Raw genomic sequence first — 20,922 nt, 5'->3', positions numbered from 1 at the left:
AGAATTATTTTTTATATTACATTCTTATTAAACTTACAACATATGCTGGAAAAAAATATAGCGCACCTTTCAGGAAGAGAGCAACAGCACGCGGGCGCGTGGCAGACGGGCACGCTCACGCATCTGACAGTAGCGTGTCAAACACGTTCCCAAGTATGGCACTTCGCGTTCGCGCTTGAACGAACGGTATTAGAGATTATAAACAGGATTGTACTAATTAAAATCTTGCTGTTCTGGACTCTGTGGATATCGTTTGCGACCGGAGTTTTTGCAGGTGAGTTAATATTGACAGACGGGCTGCATATTTGATCTGTGGAGGCAAGTGAATCGATTATTTTGCCTTATAGAATTAAACCCTTCCGGACAGGTAACCGGTCAGAAAAGTTGTGTCGAATTATTGTCATTGACTTGTTGTCCGTTTTGTGTTACTTTCCATGACCATGACCGCAAAGTTATTGCAGTAAAATTGTAAAACGCTCATGACAGGCACGCGTGCTATCGTTATATGGTAAGATATCGACATAATAATAGTTTTAATAATATACTTGTATTACATCAGCAACCTGTCAGATAATTTAGAAATATTTGCTTTTGGGTAAAAAGCCAGTTAGCATATTATGTCTTTGATATTGGCATTTACCACAGATTTAATATATGTGCTATATATTCTTCAAAAACGACTACTGTATTTTTATTTACCTTAGTTATAGTTCACCCAAAAATAAAATTCTGTCATCATTTACTCACCCTCTTCTCATTTCAAACCTGTATGACTTTCATTCTTCCTCAGAACACAAAAGAAGATATTTTGAAGAATGTTGGTTACTGGCTCCCATTCACTTGCATTGGTTTTGTGTCCATATAATAGAAGTGAATGGGGGCCAGTGCTGTTCGGTTACCAACCTTCTTCAAAGTATATTTTTATGTGCTCTGCGGAAGAAAGAAAATCATAAAGGTTTCAAATGACAAGCGGGTGAGTAAATGATGACAGAATTTTCATTTTTGGGTGAACTATCACTTTAAGGTGTAGCATGCACAGTGTACAGTGCAAAATATTTCAAGAGTTTGGTTCCAAAGTGAGATAACTCTATTTTCAAAAATCATGTTTTTATTGTAAAAATATCTGTAATAATTAATATCAATCAAACTGCAGTTGGTTTGTTTTGATTTAAGCCAGAATAACTAAAAAAAACAGATAACTAACACAATAAAACAAAATAAAAGCATGATAACATAATAAAAAACATGATTTTCTCATTTTGGAACCAAAACTCTTCATCTGTTAACGAGGTTATTATGGTGATAATAAAGCTTGGCTGTTGTTCCCCAAGGTATACTCTGTGATGTGGTTTATGAAGATGACTTGCACTCAAGAACAAAAATCTACTTCATGTAGAATATCTCCATAAGTCTAAAGACGACTTTTCTTCTGTCAAAGAAGAATGAAAAGCTTCATGTGGTAAATCTCTGAATCATGTTTGTGAAAATGATATGGTAAACCAAAGGCCAAATCCGTCGTTTTGTGAATACAAAGGATCATGAGAGTGTGAGCCCAGATTGTAACACTTTTGCTGGATAAGAGCCATGGGCAAGGAGCAGGACCTTCTTCTGGCTGTGAAGAATGGAGACCTTCCCTTAGCTCATAAACTCCTGGCCAAGATCAAGACCAACCGAAACAGTAAGTAGATTTTGTTTTAGGATTTTTCTTCATGTGGATAGTCAGCATGTTGGTCAATTCACATTCAGTTTGGATCTCTCATGCATTATACATCATTCAGAAATGTACGTGATCCTGGTGGAAGAGTTTCTATTTTGCATGTTTGAAAACATTTTATAGGGTAAATGCACTTTGATTTGAACCTGTTCACTCATTATTTTTCTTTTGTCACTTATCCATTTTGTTTAAATATCATTCTCAAGCACATAAACCTCAAGTGAATTAATTTGCCTAAATGGTAGTCATGCCAAAACCATCTATGACTATTTAACATCTGAGCTGTCAACAGTGTTGACAATTACACTGGCCTTAATAACAGTGAGGCGTTTACATGCACAAAATAAATGGATATCTATCAAAAATCAGCTTACAAAACAAACCTGTTTTCATGTGTTTAAATGCATATAAATAAACCAGCTACGCGGAAAACCGCGTTTACATGGAAATTTGAGACTTTCCAGGTTTCTCGCATACAGTGAAGTCACCATCGATAGTCCTACTAATTAAAAATGCCACGGGAAATCGGTCAGAAGCTGTATTTTTATATATCTTCTCATGTCCCCAGTACCTGCAAATGCATCAATAGTTTTTTCATTTTGCCGTTTCCACATCAACTGCATGATTCGAGAGTGGACTTTTATGCATTATTTTACTATTAATTACATTTGGGACTTTTACTATTGCGGTGTCAGACATGCGCACATAAAAAAACTGAGAGAAAACCGGTAAAGGCGTTTACATGCAGCGCGAAATCGGAGGAATAGGCGACGGGTTTCGCTTACGCTGTTTATGAGCTTCCCCCCAAAAAGAAAACCGTTTTACGCATTTACATGACCTTACTTGTTATCAGCTTATTAAGCATAATCGGAGTAAGACTGTGCATGTAAACGCACTTACTGTTGAGTTTGTCTGGTCAGGTGGCACCAACAGCTGCATCAAAACTTAACATAAAATCACCGTCAGCATTATTCGACCATTTATTCAAATGTGCACATATAGTAACAACTTTTTATAAACGCTAATTGTAAATAAGGCATCTTCGTTAACATGCAAGAGCACTTAGCACTGGAATTAAAATGATATGCTGAATCTTGTTTGACAGTTAAAATGGTCAGTTACTCACCGACTAAGCAAAGAGGTCGAAGGTCAGTTACTGACCAATTATGTGCAGGTCACATACAGAGGATGATGTTAATTGAAATGAAATTTCATGAAATGAAATTTACTATACAGTTTGCTATAATAAATATTGCACTCCTGTATTTTTTTAATGTGAGATTGTAAAAAATAAAAAGTAGTTTCAAAGAAGCTAGCTACTTTTTTACAGTAACTCGTAGTCTAGCTAACTACTTTTTCAGACGGGTAGCTTAGCTGTAACTTAACTACTTTTATTAATGATTAGCTTGTAGCTTATCTAACTACAATTTCAAAGTAGCTTCTCCAACATTGGCTGTATTATGAACGCTTCTTTGATTTAAAATGCAAGTGACAGTTAAATACACTACACGGAGCTAACTACACGTGCGGATGAGAGGCAGAGGGCTCGCACACACATGGAGCTCATCATAAGAGAGTGCATGCGAACACTGAAGAGGAGGACGCGCACACGGCCCTGCACCACTCGCACCAAACAAGTCAGAAAAGAGAGAAGATGCGGATCCTAGTGTTTATCCACTAGTTAATCAATCGCAGATATAGTCATTATCACGGATGGATAAAAAATGACAAAATGTGACGCAAAATATATACTTGGCCGGCCATTAATATAACTGCCACAATGTTTACAAAATCTCCCCTGCATCCCTACACTTGTGCTTTGAGTTTGATTCATTGGCCAAAAAAAAATAAAAAAATAATTTGACTAATGTCTGACTTTATCTTTGTATTTTTTCAAATATCCAACTGATATTGAGATAATACAGTTGAGATAATCTGATATTGTGACAGCTCTAGTCTGAGTCCCACTAGAACGGGTTTATCATTTCATTTTAGTTCATTGAAAAGTAGCACCTTGGGTATATTCTCATTAGGACTGGGGAAACATTTACAAAAGAAGCCAAAACCCGAATATTTTCAATTATTTTACTGTATTGCAAATAATAATATATGTCACATTCAAGCTGGATCGGGCACATTGTTTCGGTGCACAGATAATTAATATGTGGTCAATCTCTGCATGTTTCTGATTTGTAAATTGTCGTGCATTGACATTTACCAAGCAAAACCTGTATGTGCTCATCCCCGGCCCCACCCATTCTGTTACGAATCAGTTATAACCCATATGGCAAACCCACAGATTAACTTTAAAGAGAATTGGATTTCAGCACACAGTTCACTCTACTTTAACAATGTCACTGGGCTATTGTAGTTCATCTGTTCTTTTATTCTTCCGGTTCTCTTGTTGCCCAGAATGCAGTAGCCCTGTAAATTACCAGGGTAAAGATATCAGCTGTGCAACATGAGTTGGCTGGAGGCCAATCTGATCTTCATGTGAAGTGTTCCGTTATGATTGTATGTTTTATACAGGTTTAAATACTCTTGTTTATGACTGATAGGTCGGTTGCACTTTATTTTACAGTATGTGCACTTTCAGTGTACTTATAGTGTACTTACCCGACAAAATACTGGTAACTATAAGTACTTAATATGGGTTTGGGTTATGGGTAGGTTCATGGTTAGTACATAGTAATTACACAGTTATATAGTAAGTACATAGTATGTACATGGGTAACAGGACTGTAAAATAAAGTGCTATCGATAGGTCTGATTATTCAGGACTGTTTTGGAATCTGCTCAGTGAGCAATGTTGCCAGTCATAGTCTGATCTAGTTTAAATGGTGTAAGCCTTGAACTAAGCAGATGGCCTCCTTTAAAATTCTCATTAGAACCGAATATTATTAAGAGAATGGACAGTATTATTAGCTGTATCTGAGAACATGCATACATTTTCTATTTTCGGCCTAATTAGAGTACAGAACGCAGAGCGACTGTAGAATATACAAACACATGCGGGCTGTGAGAGCACGTGGTGCATCTCAGATCTAAATCCTCACTGGATATGACTGCATATAAAATAGCTTTACTTTTTTGCATTGGTTCACTAGTGTAAATAGATTCAGAATGAAATGTAATTGTCATAGCTGTCATCGATAAGGACATTATGTCTTATGTAGTTACTTCAGCTTTCAGCTTTGAACTTTCTTCCCTTCTCTGCGTCATTTCTGGTGTCAGCGTCTCAATTGATAGTAAACGTCTATGGACATTCAGATCCACAAACACACGTTTGTTTGGGAATGGTTGAGTGCAAGTGTAATGTATCTTAATGTTACCAAGAAAGCAGCGCTTTGAGTAATAATGCTAAAGTATTGCATATACAATATTTTACTTAAAACAGTGGTACTTTAAACATATTAATGGCACGCAAAGATGTTTAATTAAATGTCTATATATCTTTAACGTAATGAGAACATCCTGCTTAAGGTTAAGTTGTTTTTATGTCTTTGCTAGCCCAGCAAGGTAAATTTAAGCTTTATCTGCCCTGACTGGTTCTCCACAAGCTTGTTGTTTACAGTCATCAGCTGTACAGCAACCCTTTAAAAACACATGATGAAACCAACTATGCAACAGATATGAACTTTATCTGAACTCTTGTCTGCTTTCATTTTTCATGATTTTATCTTTCCCCAGAAGTGAGGAACCAGGATCAATCAGTTAAAGTCTATCTTAAATACATTCTTTACTTCCTTCTGTATAGAAGGTTGGCTAAAGATTTTTAAATTTATGAATAAACAAAATGAAGCAAAAATGTGTACTTTGTGCACAATAAATGTATTTGTTCACCCAAAGCCTTGCTGATTACAGGGCATGTTATTGTGAGCCATCTGTTACAATGTGCGATAAACTTTTCCTGCATTTATTTCTATTATTTCTATAACGTCTATTGAACCCTAATATACTTCTGTGTTTTTACTGAAGGAGCAAAAGTAAAGTTGCTTATGTATTTAAAGTATCAATGTGGAATGTTGTTTGTCTAAATCAGTTTTAATGTAGACCATGCAATGTGGCTATGCAATGATCATGGATTTGAGTCGCAGTAGGTGGACATACTGTAGTTATAAAATAGCCTAAATGCACTTTTAAGGTCCAGTGTATGACATTTAGCAGGATCTAGTGGTGAGGTTTGTGAACTGCAACCAACGGCTCACTCCACCCCTCCCTTTCGAAGCACTCTGTATGCTGACACAGAGCTAAGATGTGGTCACGTATTCGCTTCTTTGCTGAAGGAGATAACGTATTTACGAAATGCGCTTTGTAAAGCGGTTTGTCTGTTTAGTGTCAGGATCGAGGTGAAAGAGAAGAACCCAAATGCAGGCAGGCAGTGAAGGGGTTAACAAAACACTTTATTTGACAAAAACGGAAACAAAAAACCCACGAGGGGGAAAAGGCGGACACGGTAACAAAACAAGAACACTAACAAAAACTTCCCACGATGGGGCAAAACTAGAAAATAACAAAACAGACTTACGACACAACGTCACAAAACAAGGCAAGGGAATCCACAGTCAAATCATAAACCAGGAACGAGAACCACGAGAGGACAAGGCAAAACCACAACGTCAGGACCATACATGCACAGACATAGGTAATACACGAGCACAGGACAAAGAAACAAGAGGGTATATATAGGTAAGACAAACGAGGGATAACGACATGGGGCAGGTGTGGTTAATCAAACACTCAGAGAAGGATAACAAGGAAACGAGAGGAGCGGGGCCAATGACGAGACACTGGAGAGAACGCATATTGTTGTCAAAAGGACAATAATATGTTTCTCTCCACACATAACCAAANATTATTAAAGGTATAACGTTATTATGTTTCATAACAGTACTGACGAATAAACTTTGAACTTGATAAACATTGAACATATAACAGTGAGAGTAAAGTGCAAACTGTTTTACAAATAATCCTCAATATTGAAAGAAATAAAAAATATAGCTTTACTATTGCTCATTTTTGCATAAAAAAGCAGCAAAAAAGGGTCTGCTGGTTGGAGATACGCATAAAGACAATCTGACTGTACCCGTTGTGATTGTAGTCTTTATGACAGTGTGCTCAAAAGGAATTAGCATAACAAAAACAGGAAAAGGTTTACTGTAATACCCTTCAAAAAACACTGGCTCTCGGTTCATTTCTTAAACAACAATTTTAAGCGTTCTGCCACACGACGAAAACGTCATCAAACAAAACAATTGGAAAATTGTCAAGGTGTCTGAGCTTAGTGGATGAGCCGAGATAAAAAAGGCATGTGGTTAGGTAACATACGTCACATGACTCCACACAATGTGATCTAAGTCGATAAATTGGTGTTTTAAACATGAACACAATCCACCAGCAGACGCAAACAAAATTAGTTGGAAACACAAAAAGATTCACAAATAAATGTCACAAAATATTACAGTAATCTATACTCTATAGCCTAACTTGAAGGTGCAGTGTGTACTTTTTAGAGGATCTAGGACAGAAATGCAATATAATATACATAACTATATCTTCAGAGGTGCATAAAGACCTTACATAATGAAGCGTTATGTTTTTATTACCTTAGAATGAGCTATTTCTATCTACATATACCGCGGCTCCTTTAATACGGAACCATGTTGTTTCTACAGTGGCCCCTAACTGTCATGGCTCTGCTTCATTTAGTCATTCTTTCTTGTCCTGTAGCAGAGCCATGGCAAAGCCTTTGGTTATGTGTGGAGAGAAACATATTATTGTCCTTTTGACAATAATATGCGTTCTCTCCAGTGTCTCGTCATTGGCCCCGCTCCTCTCGTTTCCTTGTTATCCTTCCCTGAGTGTTTGATTAACCACACCTGCCCCATGTCGTTATCCCTCGTTTGTCTTACCTATATATACCCTCTTGTTTCTTTGTCCTTGCTCTGTATTACCTATGTATGTGCATGTATGGTCCTGACGTTGTGTTTTTGCCTTGTCCTCTCGTGGTTCTCGTTCCTGGTTTATGATTTGACTGTGGATTCCCTTGCCTTGTTTTGTGACTTGTGTCGTAAGTCTGTTTTGTTATTTTCTAGTTTTGCCCCATCTGGGAAGTTTTTGTTAGTGTTCTTGTTTTTTACCGTGTCCGCCTTTTCCCCCTGTGGGTTTTTTGTTTCCGTTTTTGTCAAATAGTGTTTTGTTAACCCCTTCACTGCCTGCCTGCATTTGGGTTCTTCTCTTTCACCACGATCCTGACAGAATACACGAGCCAACACCGAACCCAGCGGGCAGCATGGAGGAGACGGACGAGGCGTTTAGGAGCCGCCAGGCTCACACCTTGTTCGGCTTTCGCCAGAAGGGCACCCCCGTGAAGACCTTCGCCATGGACTTCCTCTCCACTGCGCGCCACTCAGGGTTCGACGAGGCGGAGTTGAAGGTTATCTTCAACAGCTGCCTCGACGAACCCTTTTAGCCTGCGGAGATGCGCAGGTTGATGCCCCTGGGCTTCGTAGATCAGCTCCAGATCGCGATGGATCACGAGGAGTCCAGGGGACTGTCCGTGGCGGGGTCTTCTACGGGGCTGGCGACGATCCCGGAGGGCCAGACCCTGCAGCTCGGGGTCGTGGGCCTCTCCGCACCCTCCACCTCGTCCGATGCAGCCTCTCCACCACCGGCTAGCCTCCGCGGCAGGCGTGGACGGAGGGAGTCGTGGGACTCCCCGTCCGACTCCTCTAGCACGGAGCTAGTCGTGCCCCCCACCGCTTCCCAGCAACCGGCCACATGTCTGTGGGCCGGTCCAGGAAAAAGAAGCCGGAGGATCAGTCCGGTGCAGCGGCGCTCCATCTTGTGAATCCAGTCCTGTGTCCAGTCCTTTGTCCAGTTCCGTGTGTCCAGTCCAGGTACAGTCCAGCCGGCATCCAGTCCGGTGTGCCGGCGTCCAGCCAGTGTCCAGCCGGGTCCGCAGCTGGCGATCCACGTCCAGCGGCCTCCAGCCGGCCTTCCAGCCGGCGTCAAGCCCTGTCCAGCCGGCCTTCCAGCCGGCGTCAAGCCCTGTCCAGCCGGCCTTCCAGCCGGCGTCAAGCCCTGTCCAGCCGGCCTTCCAGCCGGCGTCAAGCCCTGTCCAGCCGGCCTTCCAGCCGGCGTCAAGCCCTGTCCAGCCGGCCTTCCAGCCGGCGTCAAGCCCTGTCCAGCCGGCCTTCCAGCCGGCGTCAAGCCCTGTCCAGCCGGCCTTCCAGCCGGCGTCAAGCCCTGTCCAGCCGGCCTTCCAGCCGGCGTCAAGCCCTGTCCAGCCGGCCTTCCAGCCGGCGTCAAGCCCTGTCCAGCCGGCCTTCCAGCCGGCGTCAAGCCCTGTCCAGCCGGCCTTCCAGCCGGCGTCAAGCCCTGTCCAGCCGGCCTTCCAGCCGGCGTCAAGCCCTGTCCAGCCGGCCTTCCAGCCGGCGTCAAGCCCTGTCCAGCCGGCCTTCCAGCCGGCGTCAAGCCCTGTCCAGCCGGCCTTCCAGCCGGCGTCAAGCCCTGTCCAGCCGGCCTTCCAGCCGGCGTCAAGCCCTGTCCAGCCGGCCTTCCAGCCGGCGTCAAGCCCTGTCCAGCCGGCCTTCCAGCCGGCGTCAAGCCCTGTCCAGCCGGCCTTCCAGCCGGCGTCAAGCCCTGTCCAGCCGGCCTTCCAGCCGGCGTCAAGCCCTGTCCAGCCGGCCTTCCAGCTGGCGTCAAGCCCTGTCCAGCCGGCCTTCCAGCCGGCGTCAAGCCCTGTCAGCCGGCCTGTCCAGCCGGCCTTCCAGCCGGTCCCTAGTCCGGCAGCCAAGCCGGCCCTGGGGAGACCCCCAGGGTCAAGGACTGTCCCCCCCAGGACTCCCCCTAAGTCCCCTAGGACTACGCGCCCTCGAGCGCAGCCAGGGACTAGAACTGTTCCCCCCTTGGACTCTTTTGTTCCCCCCATGAACTCTTGTTTTGCCCCATCCCCCCTCCCATGTTTGTTATTCTTGTTGTGTCACCCCAACCCCATGATTATCTTGTCTTGTTTGCCTCTGATTTTGTTTTCCTTGTTCTGTCTTGTCATGTCACTGTCTCAGTCTGCCCTGTCTCGTTTGTCTACCCGTTGGTGAGCACCTGGAGGTGCTCATTAAAGGGGGGGCTTCTGTCATGGCTCTGCTTCATTTAGTCATGTCTTTCTTGGTCCTGTAGCAGAGCCATGGCAAAGCCAAAATAAAAGATAAAGGGAATTTACCTGATTGGTTTAGGAAAGCACCTCCTTTCCTAAGTTTCACTATAACTGTAGGCTGGAAAACACTTGGTTTTCAGATGACTGGGGACATCTCACTTTGTTTGGCCTGATCAAATAAAGTTAACTCCTTGACACCTGAACCTTCTTTGTCTGAGAGATTTTTTGAACTTCAAGATCGACTTTTACCACATCAAGACGCGGAGAGACGCGATCCTGGGCTGGGTCATAGGCAGACCTCGCGCTCATGCGCCGGTGGTTTCGGTTCCCAACCCTAAAAATTTTCCATTTCTTTACATCATAAATAATATTTTTGGCGGCGCAGTGTGTGTGGAGCGCTTAAATACTAACATTAGCACTAGTTTTCAGATTATATTGATTTAACATGTAAAATGGTTACAAAGTAAATGACAAAGTAAATGAATAAAATGTTGAATGATACAATTAAAAGAGTAAAATTGAGATATTACCAGAGAGATGGGATAGAAAAGAGACAAAGTGTAGAAGAAAGAGGGGATTCTGGAAGCATGGCCTGAACCCCAGAGCTTAGGTAAAAAAGCAGAGCATGAATAACGGGAAGAATCCAAGAGCAGAACTCAAGAGAGCCAACGCATATCTTACGTGTCCTTTTTATCCTCTCCTTGTGTCAGGGTTCCTGTCTAGCGTGTCTTTGTTTTTTCTCTGTGTTGTTTTCTTTAGTTGTTTGACAACTGTTTGACAGTCTGCCATGTGCTTTCATGTCATAGTGTTGTGACCCCGCCCCCTCGTTTTAATGATCTTATTATTGTTTCACTCTCCTAACCTGTTCCTTGTCATTGTTTTCTCTCTCTCTCCCGTCCTGTTCCTCGTTTTGTGTCCTGATTTTCTTCCCTTTATATATGCCCTGTGTTTCTCTTGTCCTGTCTACTAGTGATGGCGAAATGAAGCTTTCTGAACCACTGAAGCTTTCAACAAAATTGTATCGGAAAACGGTTCATTACTCGACGATTTTTGAATCAGAGCTCGACTATGACCTCTACTGGTGAAAGTGTGGGAAAGCGCTGTGTCTAAAAATGTTTCACAATGGACCAACACATTAATTTTATAATCAATAATGAATTAATAAATGAATTTTGGGTAGATTAGTGTCAGGATCGTGGTGAAAGAGAAGAACCCAAATGCAGGCAGGCAGTGAAGGGGTTAACAAAACACTATTTGACAAAAACGGAAACAAAAAACCCACAAGGGGGAAAAGGCGGACACGGTAAAAAACAAGAACACTAACAAAAACTTCCCACGATGGGGCAAAACTAGAAAATAACAAAACAGACTTACGACACAATGTCACAAAACAAGGCAAGGGAATCCACAGTCAAATCATAAACCAGGAACGAGAACCACGAGAGGACAAGGCAGAAACACAACGTCAGGACCATACATGCACATACATAGGTAATACATGAGCACAGGACAAAGAAACAAGAGGGTATATATAGGTAAGACAAACGAGGGATAACGACATGGGGCAGGTGTGGTTAATCAAACACTCAGGGAAGGATAACAAGGAAACGAGAGGAGCGGGGCCAATGACGAGACACTGGAGAGAACGCATATTATTGTCAAAAGGACAATAATATGTTTCTCTCCACACATAACCAAAGGCTTTGCCATGGCTCTGCTACAGGACCAAGAAAGACATGACTAAATGAAGCAGAGCCATGACAGAAGCCCCCCCTTTAATGAGCACCTCCAGGTGCTCACCAACGGGTAGACAAACGAGACAGGGCAGACTGAGACAGTGACATGACAAGACAGAACAAGGAAAACAAAATCAGAGGCAAACAAGACAAGATAATCATGGGGTTGGGGTGACACAACAAGAATAACAACCATGGGAGGGGGGATGGGGCAAAACAAGAGTTCATGGGGGGAACAAAAGAGTCCAAGGGGGGAACAGTTCTAGTCCCTGGCTGCGCTCGAGGGCGCGTAGTCCTAGGGGACTTAGGGGGAGTCCTGGGGGGGACAGTCCTTGACCCTGGGGGTCTCCCCAGGGCCGGCTTGGCTGCCGGACTAGGGACCGGCTGGAAGGCCGGCTGGACAGGGCTTGACGCCGGCTGGAAGGCCGGCTGGACAGGGCTTGACGCCAGCTGGATCGCCGGCTGGGACGCCGGCTGCACCGGACTGGACACAAGACTGGACACAGGACTGGACACAGGACTGGACACAAGACTGGACACAAGACTGGACACAAGACTGGACACAGGACTGGACACCGGCTGCACTGGACTGGACGCCGGCTGCACCGGACTGGACCTCCCCCTCCTCGGCTTCTTTTTCCTGGACCGGCCCACAGGACATGTGGCCGGTTGCTGGGAAGCGGTGGGGGGCACGACTAGCTCCGTGCTAGAGGAGTCGGACGGGGAGTCCCACGACTCCCTCCGTCCACGCCTGCCGCGGAGGCTAGCCGGTGGTGGAGAGGCTGCACCCAGGAGAACAGCGGGACATGCCACGCTGGAGAAATTTGCTCTTTTAGAGAAAAAAACTCAAACACTTCTGGAACTGACGAGACGCCAAGGGGAAGTTGCTGCAGGAGGGGACAGTCCGCTGCACCACGTCGTGAGATTCCAACAGTAATTCGGCACAGAGTTTGAAGTCTCGAAGTCGATCTGTGTGAAGGCTCTGAAGAAAAACGGTGAATGAATGCAGCATGCTGTCTCCCTTTTATACCCGGATAAATTTAATTCGCCAATTTCATTGGCCTTTTATAAAGTCAGAAGCGATAGGTTCTCAAGGACGAACCCCATCTGTCGGCTCGACACAACGCCGAGAGACCGACAGAAAGGGAACATAAGTTATTGGCACACAGTTTGAGATAAACTAAAAGGTTTGAGGTCTGTAAGGAACCATAAACAGTCAACAATTTCACTCAACAAGCAGCTACAGGTGCATCTAAAAAAAATACATGTAAAAGTTCTTCATTTTTTGTAATTTAATAAAACAAAATCAAACTTTCTTTTATTCCAGATTTGTTGCGCACAAAGTGAAGTATTTCAGCAGTTTTTCTTTCCTGTGGCTCAGTGGTTAGAGCATGGCACTAGCAATGCCTAGGTCATGGGTTCGATCCCAGGGGATTGCACATAATCAGAAACAAATGTATAATACAATGCAATCTATGTCACTATGGATAAAAGCGTCTGCCAAATGAACATATATATATATTAAATGTGCTATTTAACTTATTAAACGTTTTAATTTTCTTTTCTTTATTCTTCTGTTAACATATTTGTGAGATAAAAAGAAACTATCAAGACATGTTTTTTGACTTTCATTATTTTATTATTTTTAGTAAAACACAATACTCGGTGCCTTGCAATAACATAAAATATAAATATATAAGAAGGACTATTTCTGTATTTTGTTGTTCTTGCATAATAGGCATTTTTCAACATATTTGCTGTGGCTTGCATATTTGTTATAACAATACCACAGAGTACAGGTATCTTTTTGTTTTAAAACACAACCAACGAAGTACATATGTTTATTTTGAAAGTAATGCATTCAAGAATTTTGTTTGTTTAATAAGACTAATAATTAAACAAAACGTTGTCTTTGGCTGGATTCGAACCTCCGCCTTGGTGACTGCCTGCAATAGAAAGCAATGTAAATTAAATGTGCACTCTTTGTTGCTTCAAAAACTAGCAAATGCATCAACACTCAAACATTAGGGAAGAGCTATCTCTTCTCTTGATGTTTCACCCTTTCTTTCCCTCTCTTTTTCTTTCCCTTCTTCCCCTTCTCTTTTTCTTTCCCCTTTCCCCCCCTTCTTCCCCACCTTTAATGGCCTGTTGTTCCCCAGCTTGAACGCAGCGCCTTAGGCCATCCTGACTGTAGCGTGGCAACAACCTGAATGGATCGGGCGTCTTTGTGATTGCAGCCATTCAATGGCACACATAGGCCATTTCGCAATAACGTCCGACCAGTGGCACATTTCCCGGAAGGGGGCAGAGGGGACATGCCCCCCGCACTTTAATGCTTAATGATAAACCATGAAGTCTTGTATCTACATTTAGCATTAATTACATTTATTCCACTAATTGCATTAAAGGAGAGGTTGTTAGAATTGTTTTACTAGATGTGAAATAAGACTATGGTGTCCCCAGAGTGTGTATGTGAAGTTTTAGCTCAAAATACCCAGCTTATCATATATTATAGAATGTTGAAGTTGCCCGTTGTTGAGTGTGTGTAAAAACGCACCGATTATGCTTGTATCTCTTTAAATGTTAATGAGCTTTTCATCCCAGCCACCTCTCCAGAGGAGGGCGGAGTTTTCATCAACTCGTGCTGATGCCGGCCAAAACAAAACATCAAAATAACAGTAATTGTTAGTGGTGTTCAGCCCTATATGTACGAACCAGAATCTGACACTGATGGAGAGACACAAGAAGTGACAACCTTAAGAATTGAAAATGACATTTCCGAATGGTTAGTTGTAATTTTGCAGTTATTGTGAAATTAACGTTCTTCAAGTGATCGATAAGCATTAGCATGGTCCGTCGTGATAATGTATAAATCACTGTGCAGGTGCTCGTGTGGGAATTGCAGTAAAATGATTACAGAGCAAGATAGTAAATGCTGCATGGAGGTCTAGCAGGTATAGTTTAGCATTACTACAGTTATACTACGCTTTTAACGTTGTTCTATCATGTACTGTCACACTTACTTTACGTATTGTTTACGATAAGCCCGACAGCATGTGAGGGCAGCGTTAATAAATACAATTACATTTACACATTTGGCAGAGGCTTTTATCCAAAGGACTTAACTGTTTTATCCTATACATGGTTCTATGTGCAATCCCTGGGATCGTACCCACAAACTTGCGTTTTTAACGCAATGCTCTACCACTGAGCTAATATATAATTATTATAATAACCAATATAGCGCGATAACAAGCCCATTAAGAGTGGCAATTTGGAAAGACTAATCAGCAACAATATGAGGTGTGATACTTAACGTTACTGCTTCTGCTGGATATAANTCACCGTGTTGAAACATGAATCATGATGCATGTGCTGAGTTTAGACATTGTGTGATACACATAGGGTACAGTAGTGCGCTTTTGTTGATAACATTATCAACAAAATGACATCTCAGGAATGTGTCACGTACCTATAGATTGTGGCGAGTCCATGTACGGATTACATCTTGAGTAATGGGCACGGTCTGTGGCCAACATAACTTCATAGACACGGTCGGATTTAATGATGCCATTCTCTGAATTTGTAAAAAACACAAATGCATAGACAGACTTGATACACGTGTATTGTACATTTACACATAAGTGAATTATGTACATAACGTCAATTATATGCATAATATCATTTCAATATGAGCCAATGTTATTTTATTTATTAACATATTTCCTCATCTTGACTTGTTCATATACCTACAAAATATCCTCAAATCTCGTTGTCTTAAACAAAGGTGAACTTACAGTTATGTTATACTTCAACAATGCAATCAATAAATAAACAAACTAAGCAATAGATCCTGATATACGGTAGTGTGACTGGGGAATACTGAGAGGGATGACAGTGACGCTGTGAACGTCTAGTGTTCATCGTTCGGTCCATCTACAGAACATCCGTGACCTTACGCCGGGGCAACAAAACACATGTGGCATGCCAGCAATCCTACGATGGTATTTAAAACATACTAATATTTTCATGCTACTCATTGCAGTATACACATTACACATAGTAAATATTATAATATGCATTTACACTTTCAGACACACACAGGACAACTCATAGACTAAACGTTTTAATATCATCCATCTTCACTTATTCAATCAAAAGGATGTTAGTTTTTTATACAGCCAAAGTTTCTGCGTTTGTTATAGGCTATGACATATTACAAAAACAGCATACATCTCAAAAAATATGGCAGGTTACGATTCACTCCAATACCCAAAGATAATATATTAGGGATATTTTTTAGGGGTGCACGAGTTGGCATATAATGCAGTCTGGATTTAACCTAATAAACATTTAATGTTCCATGTTTTTGCTGTTCTATCCAGTTGTGTTGGCTTAACGAGGTACTCAGAAATGTACAGAGGATTTTCTGTCATATAACTGATGTGTCAGTTTCTTATTTTTATTAAAAAAAACGCTCATATTTGCTAGCCAAAATCTTTTTTTACCATATAGTGTAATACGAGCGGAAATACTCCTGCCCACACTCGCTGATCGAAAATCGAATATTTGGCTTCGTAAAATGTCTGATTGTGATGTACAGTGCTGTGTTGAGTTTTATAATAGGTATACTGTGCTTTACACTGCGTTCCAAATTATTATGCAAATTGGATTTAAGTGTCTAAACATTTAATTTTATATTGTTCAATTAAACTTATGGGTGGTATTGTGTCTCAGTGCTCTTTGGATCACTGAAATCAATCTCAGACACCTGTGATAAGTAGTTTGCCAGGTGAGCCCAATTAAAGGAAAACTACTTAAGAAGGACGTTCCACATTATTAAGCAGGCCACAGGTTTCAAGCAATATGGGAAAGAAAAAGGATCTGTCTGCTGCGAAAAGCGTCAAATAGTGCAATGTCTTGGACAAGGTATGAAAACATTAGATATTTCACGAAAACTTAAGCGAGATCATCGTACTGTGAAGACATTTGTGGCTGATTCAGAGCACAGAAGGGTTCGTGCAGATAAAGGCAGAATGAGGAAGGTTTCTTCCAGACAAATTCATCGGATTAAGAGAGCAGCTGCAAAAATGCCATTGCAAAGCAGCAAACAGGTATTTGAAGCTGCTGGTGCCTCGGGAGTCCCGAAAACCTCAAGGTGTAGGATCCTCCAGATGCTTGCAGTTGTGCATAAACCTACTATTCGGCCACCCCTAACCAATGCTCACAAGCAGAAACGGTTGCAGTGGGCCCACACATACATGAAGACTAATTTTCAAACAGTCTTGTTTACTGATGAGTGCCGTGCAACCCTGGATGGTCCAGATGGATGGAGTAGTGGATGGTTGGTGGATGGCCACCATGTCCCAACAAGGCTGCGACGTCAGCAAGGAGGTGGCGGAGTCATGTTTTGGGCTGGAATCATGGGGAGACAGCTGGTGGGCCCCTTTAGGGTCCCTGAAGGTGTGAAAATGAACTCTGCAAGGTATGTAGAGTTTCTGACTGAGCACTTTCTTCCATGGTACAAAAAGAAGAACCATGCCTTCCGTAGCAAAATCATCTTCATGCATGACAATGCACCATCTCATGCTGCAAAGAATACCTCTGTGTCATTGGCTGCTATGGGCATAAAAGGAGAGAAACTCATGGTGTGGCCACCATCCTCCCCTGACCTCAACCCTATTGAGAACCTTTGGAGCATCCTCAAGCGAAAGATCTATGATGGTGGGAGGCAGTTAGCATCAAAACAGCAGCTCTGGGAGGCTATTCTGACATCCTGCAAAGAAATTCAATCAGAAACTATCCAAAAACTCACAAGTTCAATGGATGCAAGAATTGTGAAGGTGATATCAAAGAAGGGGTCCTATGTTAACATGTAACTTGCCCTGTTAGGATGTTTTTGATTGAAATAGCTTTTGATTTCAGTAAATATGACCTCCTAATGCTGCAAATTCAACAAATGACCATTTTCAGTTTTTTACAACCTATGAAATGTTTTCAAACTCTGTTGTGCATAATAATTTGGAACAGTGCATTTTGAGTTTTTCATTTTTTAAATAAATACTGTTGTCAGTGGGAGGTTTGTTCAATAAAATTCCAAATGTACCCTAACTGTTGATTACTTGAAAATTATACTGACTGTCATTTGCATCGACAAATTAGGAAAACCAGAGAAAGATATCATTTGCATAATAATTTGGAACGCAGTGTATATATGTAATATGTGTATGTTTGTAGTAGTATATATATATATATATATATATAAAAACTATATACATAAAGTATGTAGTTATGTATATAGTTTTATGTATATATAAAAAATAATATACATTATATTATATATAAATAAATTAAGGTAAATAAAATATTAAAAAATAAATAAAAGACAAACAAATAGAATGATAAAGAATGTATTTAAAAACAAGTAAGTGTAAAAAGGCCTTTCAGCCTTTGATAACGCCTTTAAAAAATAATAAATAACTACAAACTATTATTAACAATGAACAACTTGTTCAAATAATACTATTGTCACGATCGTGAGTGGAAGAACCCAAATGCAGGCAGGCGGTGAAGGAGTTAACACAAGATTTTAATAATAAACAACAGAACAGAAAACAAAAACCCACAATGGGGAAAACAGGACACGATCACTATAACAATAACTCAACAAAAACAAACACTTCCCTTGAAGGGGTGAAATAAACAATAAACACTAACCACGACACAACGTCCAAAACAAGGAAAGGTAGTCCACAGCTGCTACTAGGCAAACTAAGAGGAGCACGACACGGGGATACACATACATACACAACGTAATACACCAGCACAGGACAATGAAACATGAGGGTATATAAAGGGAAGACAAACGAGGGATAATTACATGGGGCAGGTGTGGGTAGTAAAACACTCAGGGAAGGATAACAAGGAAACGAGAGGAGCGGGGCCAATGACGAGACACTAGAGAGAACGCATATTATTGTCAAAAGGACAATAATATGTTTCTATCCACACATTACCAAAGGCTTTGCCATGGCTCTGCTACAGGACCAAGAAAGACATGACTAAATGAAGCAGAGCCATGACAGAAGCCCCCCCTTTAATGAGCACCTCCAGGTGCTCACCAAGGGGTAGACAAACGAGACAGGGCAGACTGAGACAGTGACATGACAAGACAGAACAAGGAAAACAAAATCAGAGGCAAACAAGACAAGATAATCATGGGGTTGGGGTGACACAACAAGAATAACAAACATGGGGGGGCAAAACAAGAGTTCATGGGGGGAACAAAGGAGTCCAAGGGGGGAACAGTTCTAGTCCCCGGCTGCGCTCGAGGGCGCGTAGTCCTAGGGGACTTAGGAGGAGTCCTGGGGGGAACAGTCTTTGACCCTGGGGGTTTCCCAGGGACCGGCTTGGCTGCCGGACTGGGGACCGGCTGGAAGGCCGGCTGCACAGGGCTTGACGCCGGCTGGAAAGGGCTTGACGCCGGCTGGAAAGGGCTTGACGCCGGCTGGAAGGCCGGCTGGACAGGGCTTGACGCGGGCTGGACAGGGCTTATGCCGGCTGGAAGGCCGGCTGGACAGGTCTTGACGCCGGCTGGAAGGCCGGCTGGACAGGGCTTGACGCCGGCTGGAAGGCAAGCTGGATCGCCGGCTGGATGGCCGACTGGGACGCCGGCTGCACCGGACTGGACGCCGGCTGCACCGGACTGGACGCCGGCTGGATTACCGGACTGGACACATGACTGGACAAAGGACTGGACACAGGACTGGACACAAGACTGTACACAAGACTGGACACAAGACTGGACGCCGGCTGCACCGGACTGGATGCCGGCTGCACTGGACTGGATCCCGGCTGCACCGGATCGGATGCCGACTGGATTACCAGACTGGATGCCGGGCTGGACACCGGCTGGGATGCCGGCTGCTGCTCCGGCAGGGAGGGAAGTCCACGCTGCCCACCGCTGCCTCTTCCTCTTCAGCCGAGCCACCCGCCTGGAGGTCGGCTGAAGGAAAGATGCAAAGGGTGCGGCTGGCTCCGGCTGAGACTCCTCAGACGTGGAGCCCCAGGACTCACGTCTCCCCCTCTTCCCGCCGAGGCTCGCTGGCGGCGAAGAGGACGGTGTGGTGATGCCCACAACTCCGATCCGCAAGGGACCGTCCTCGGGGATAGCCGACAGCCCCGTGAGACGCTCCGCCATGGACATTCCCCTGGGCTCCTCACGATTCATTGCGATTTCGACCTGGTCCGCGAAGCCCAGATGTCTCAACCGGCGCATCTCAGCTGGCTCGAAGGGTTCATCGAGGCAGCTGTTGAAGATTACCTTCAACTCTGCCTCGGTGAACCCCGAGGCAGAGGTGCATTGCGTTTTCCTTTAGATACTTCTCTCACCATAAATTCATTGACGGAATTCACTTTAGGTTGCTTCTTCGATTCACATTCCTAGAGAGTTAGCAAATGCTATGCTCAGCAGGAATCCATGTATGAAAACATAGAGAGAGCGGCCTCTAACTCCATGTGAAACCCTCGTGTGTAAAAACCCGGAAGTCAATTCTTCCGCTATACAACATTCTGCACTGCCATTGGCCCATTTCAATTTCCAGATTAAACACCAGTGGTCATATTAACAATGAAATAAAAATGATAAATACATAAAGTATAAATAATATTAACTTGTTCTTTCTTGAACTTACTCGAAAGTGTTTGATAGTTTTTATATTTCGTTATTAAATTAATAACATTCTACATTTTTTGCTGTTACTCCATGGTAACCTTGGTTACATTGACCATTAATTCATTGTTTTTTAATAAATAGTTATTTTATTTTTGTTTAAAAAAAATACAGGAGTGGAACATACCGTCTCTTCGTCGCCTTCCTGCCCTGCATCTTCCAACTCCAAGTGGACAGGTAAATCAGAAGGCTCAGAGGGGACAGGGGACGCAGACTGTGGAAGGCTATGTGCCAGAACACTGGTGTCAGGGACCAATGAAGGCGTTGAGGAGCCCAGGACAGAGGTGGCACTGTTTGTGACTGGGGTGAAAGAACCCAGTGTCAGTGTGGACAGTGGTGACAGAACAACATCCAGATCTCTTAAGGTGTGATACTCGTTGATGTCACAGAAGCCTCATCTTCCTCCCGCTCTTCCACATTGAGGTCATCAAGGAGCTCTGCTGTCTGCTCAGAGTCTGGGTTCATTTCCTGCAGTGCCTGACCAGTCTGAAGCAACAAATACTGGACTCCAATGAGCTCACCTGGAATAAACACAATAAATAAACAGGAATTACATTCAAGTGAGAATTAAATATAATATATAAAG

The 20,922-nt window shown here is 42.9% G+C and overlaps 1 protein-coding gene across 7 annotated transcripts in view; it reads left to right on the top strand.

Moving 5' to 3' along the window:
- The first annotated feature begins 91 nt into the window (after window positions 1–91).
- caskin2 (CASK interacting protein 2) overlaps window positions 92–20,922 on the top strand; it is a 90,532-nt gene continuing 69,701 nt past the window's right edge. For 4 of the 7 annotated variants that reach the window (XM_057357983.1, XM_057357986.1, XM_057357985.1 and 1 more), the window contains exons 1-2: window positions 93–274; window positions 1,332–1,678. In XM_057357983.1, the coding sequence (XP_057213966.1) occupies window positions 1,585–1,678 (94 nt within the window). In that variant the 5' untranslated portion in view covers window positions 93–274; window positions 1,332–1,584. Of the gene's footprint in view, window positions 275–1,331; window positions 1,679–20,922 lie in introns of all 7 variants that reach the window. The other 3 variants (XM_057357980.1, XM_057357981.1, XM_057357979.1) reach the window with 1 other exon arrangement.

This window comes from Triplophysa rosa, linkage group LG18 (genome assembly GCF_024868665.1).
Source record: "Triplophysa rosa linkage group LG18, Trosa_1v2, whole genome shotgun sequence".
NCBI classification, from domain to species: Eukaryota; Metazoa; Chordata; class Actinopteri; order Cypriniformes; family Nemacheilidae; genus Triplophysa; species Triplophysa rosa.
This window is presented reverse-complemented; position numbering and strand designations above follow the sequence as displayed.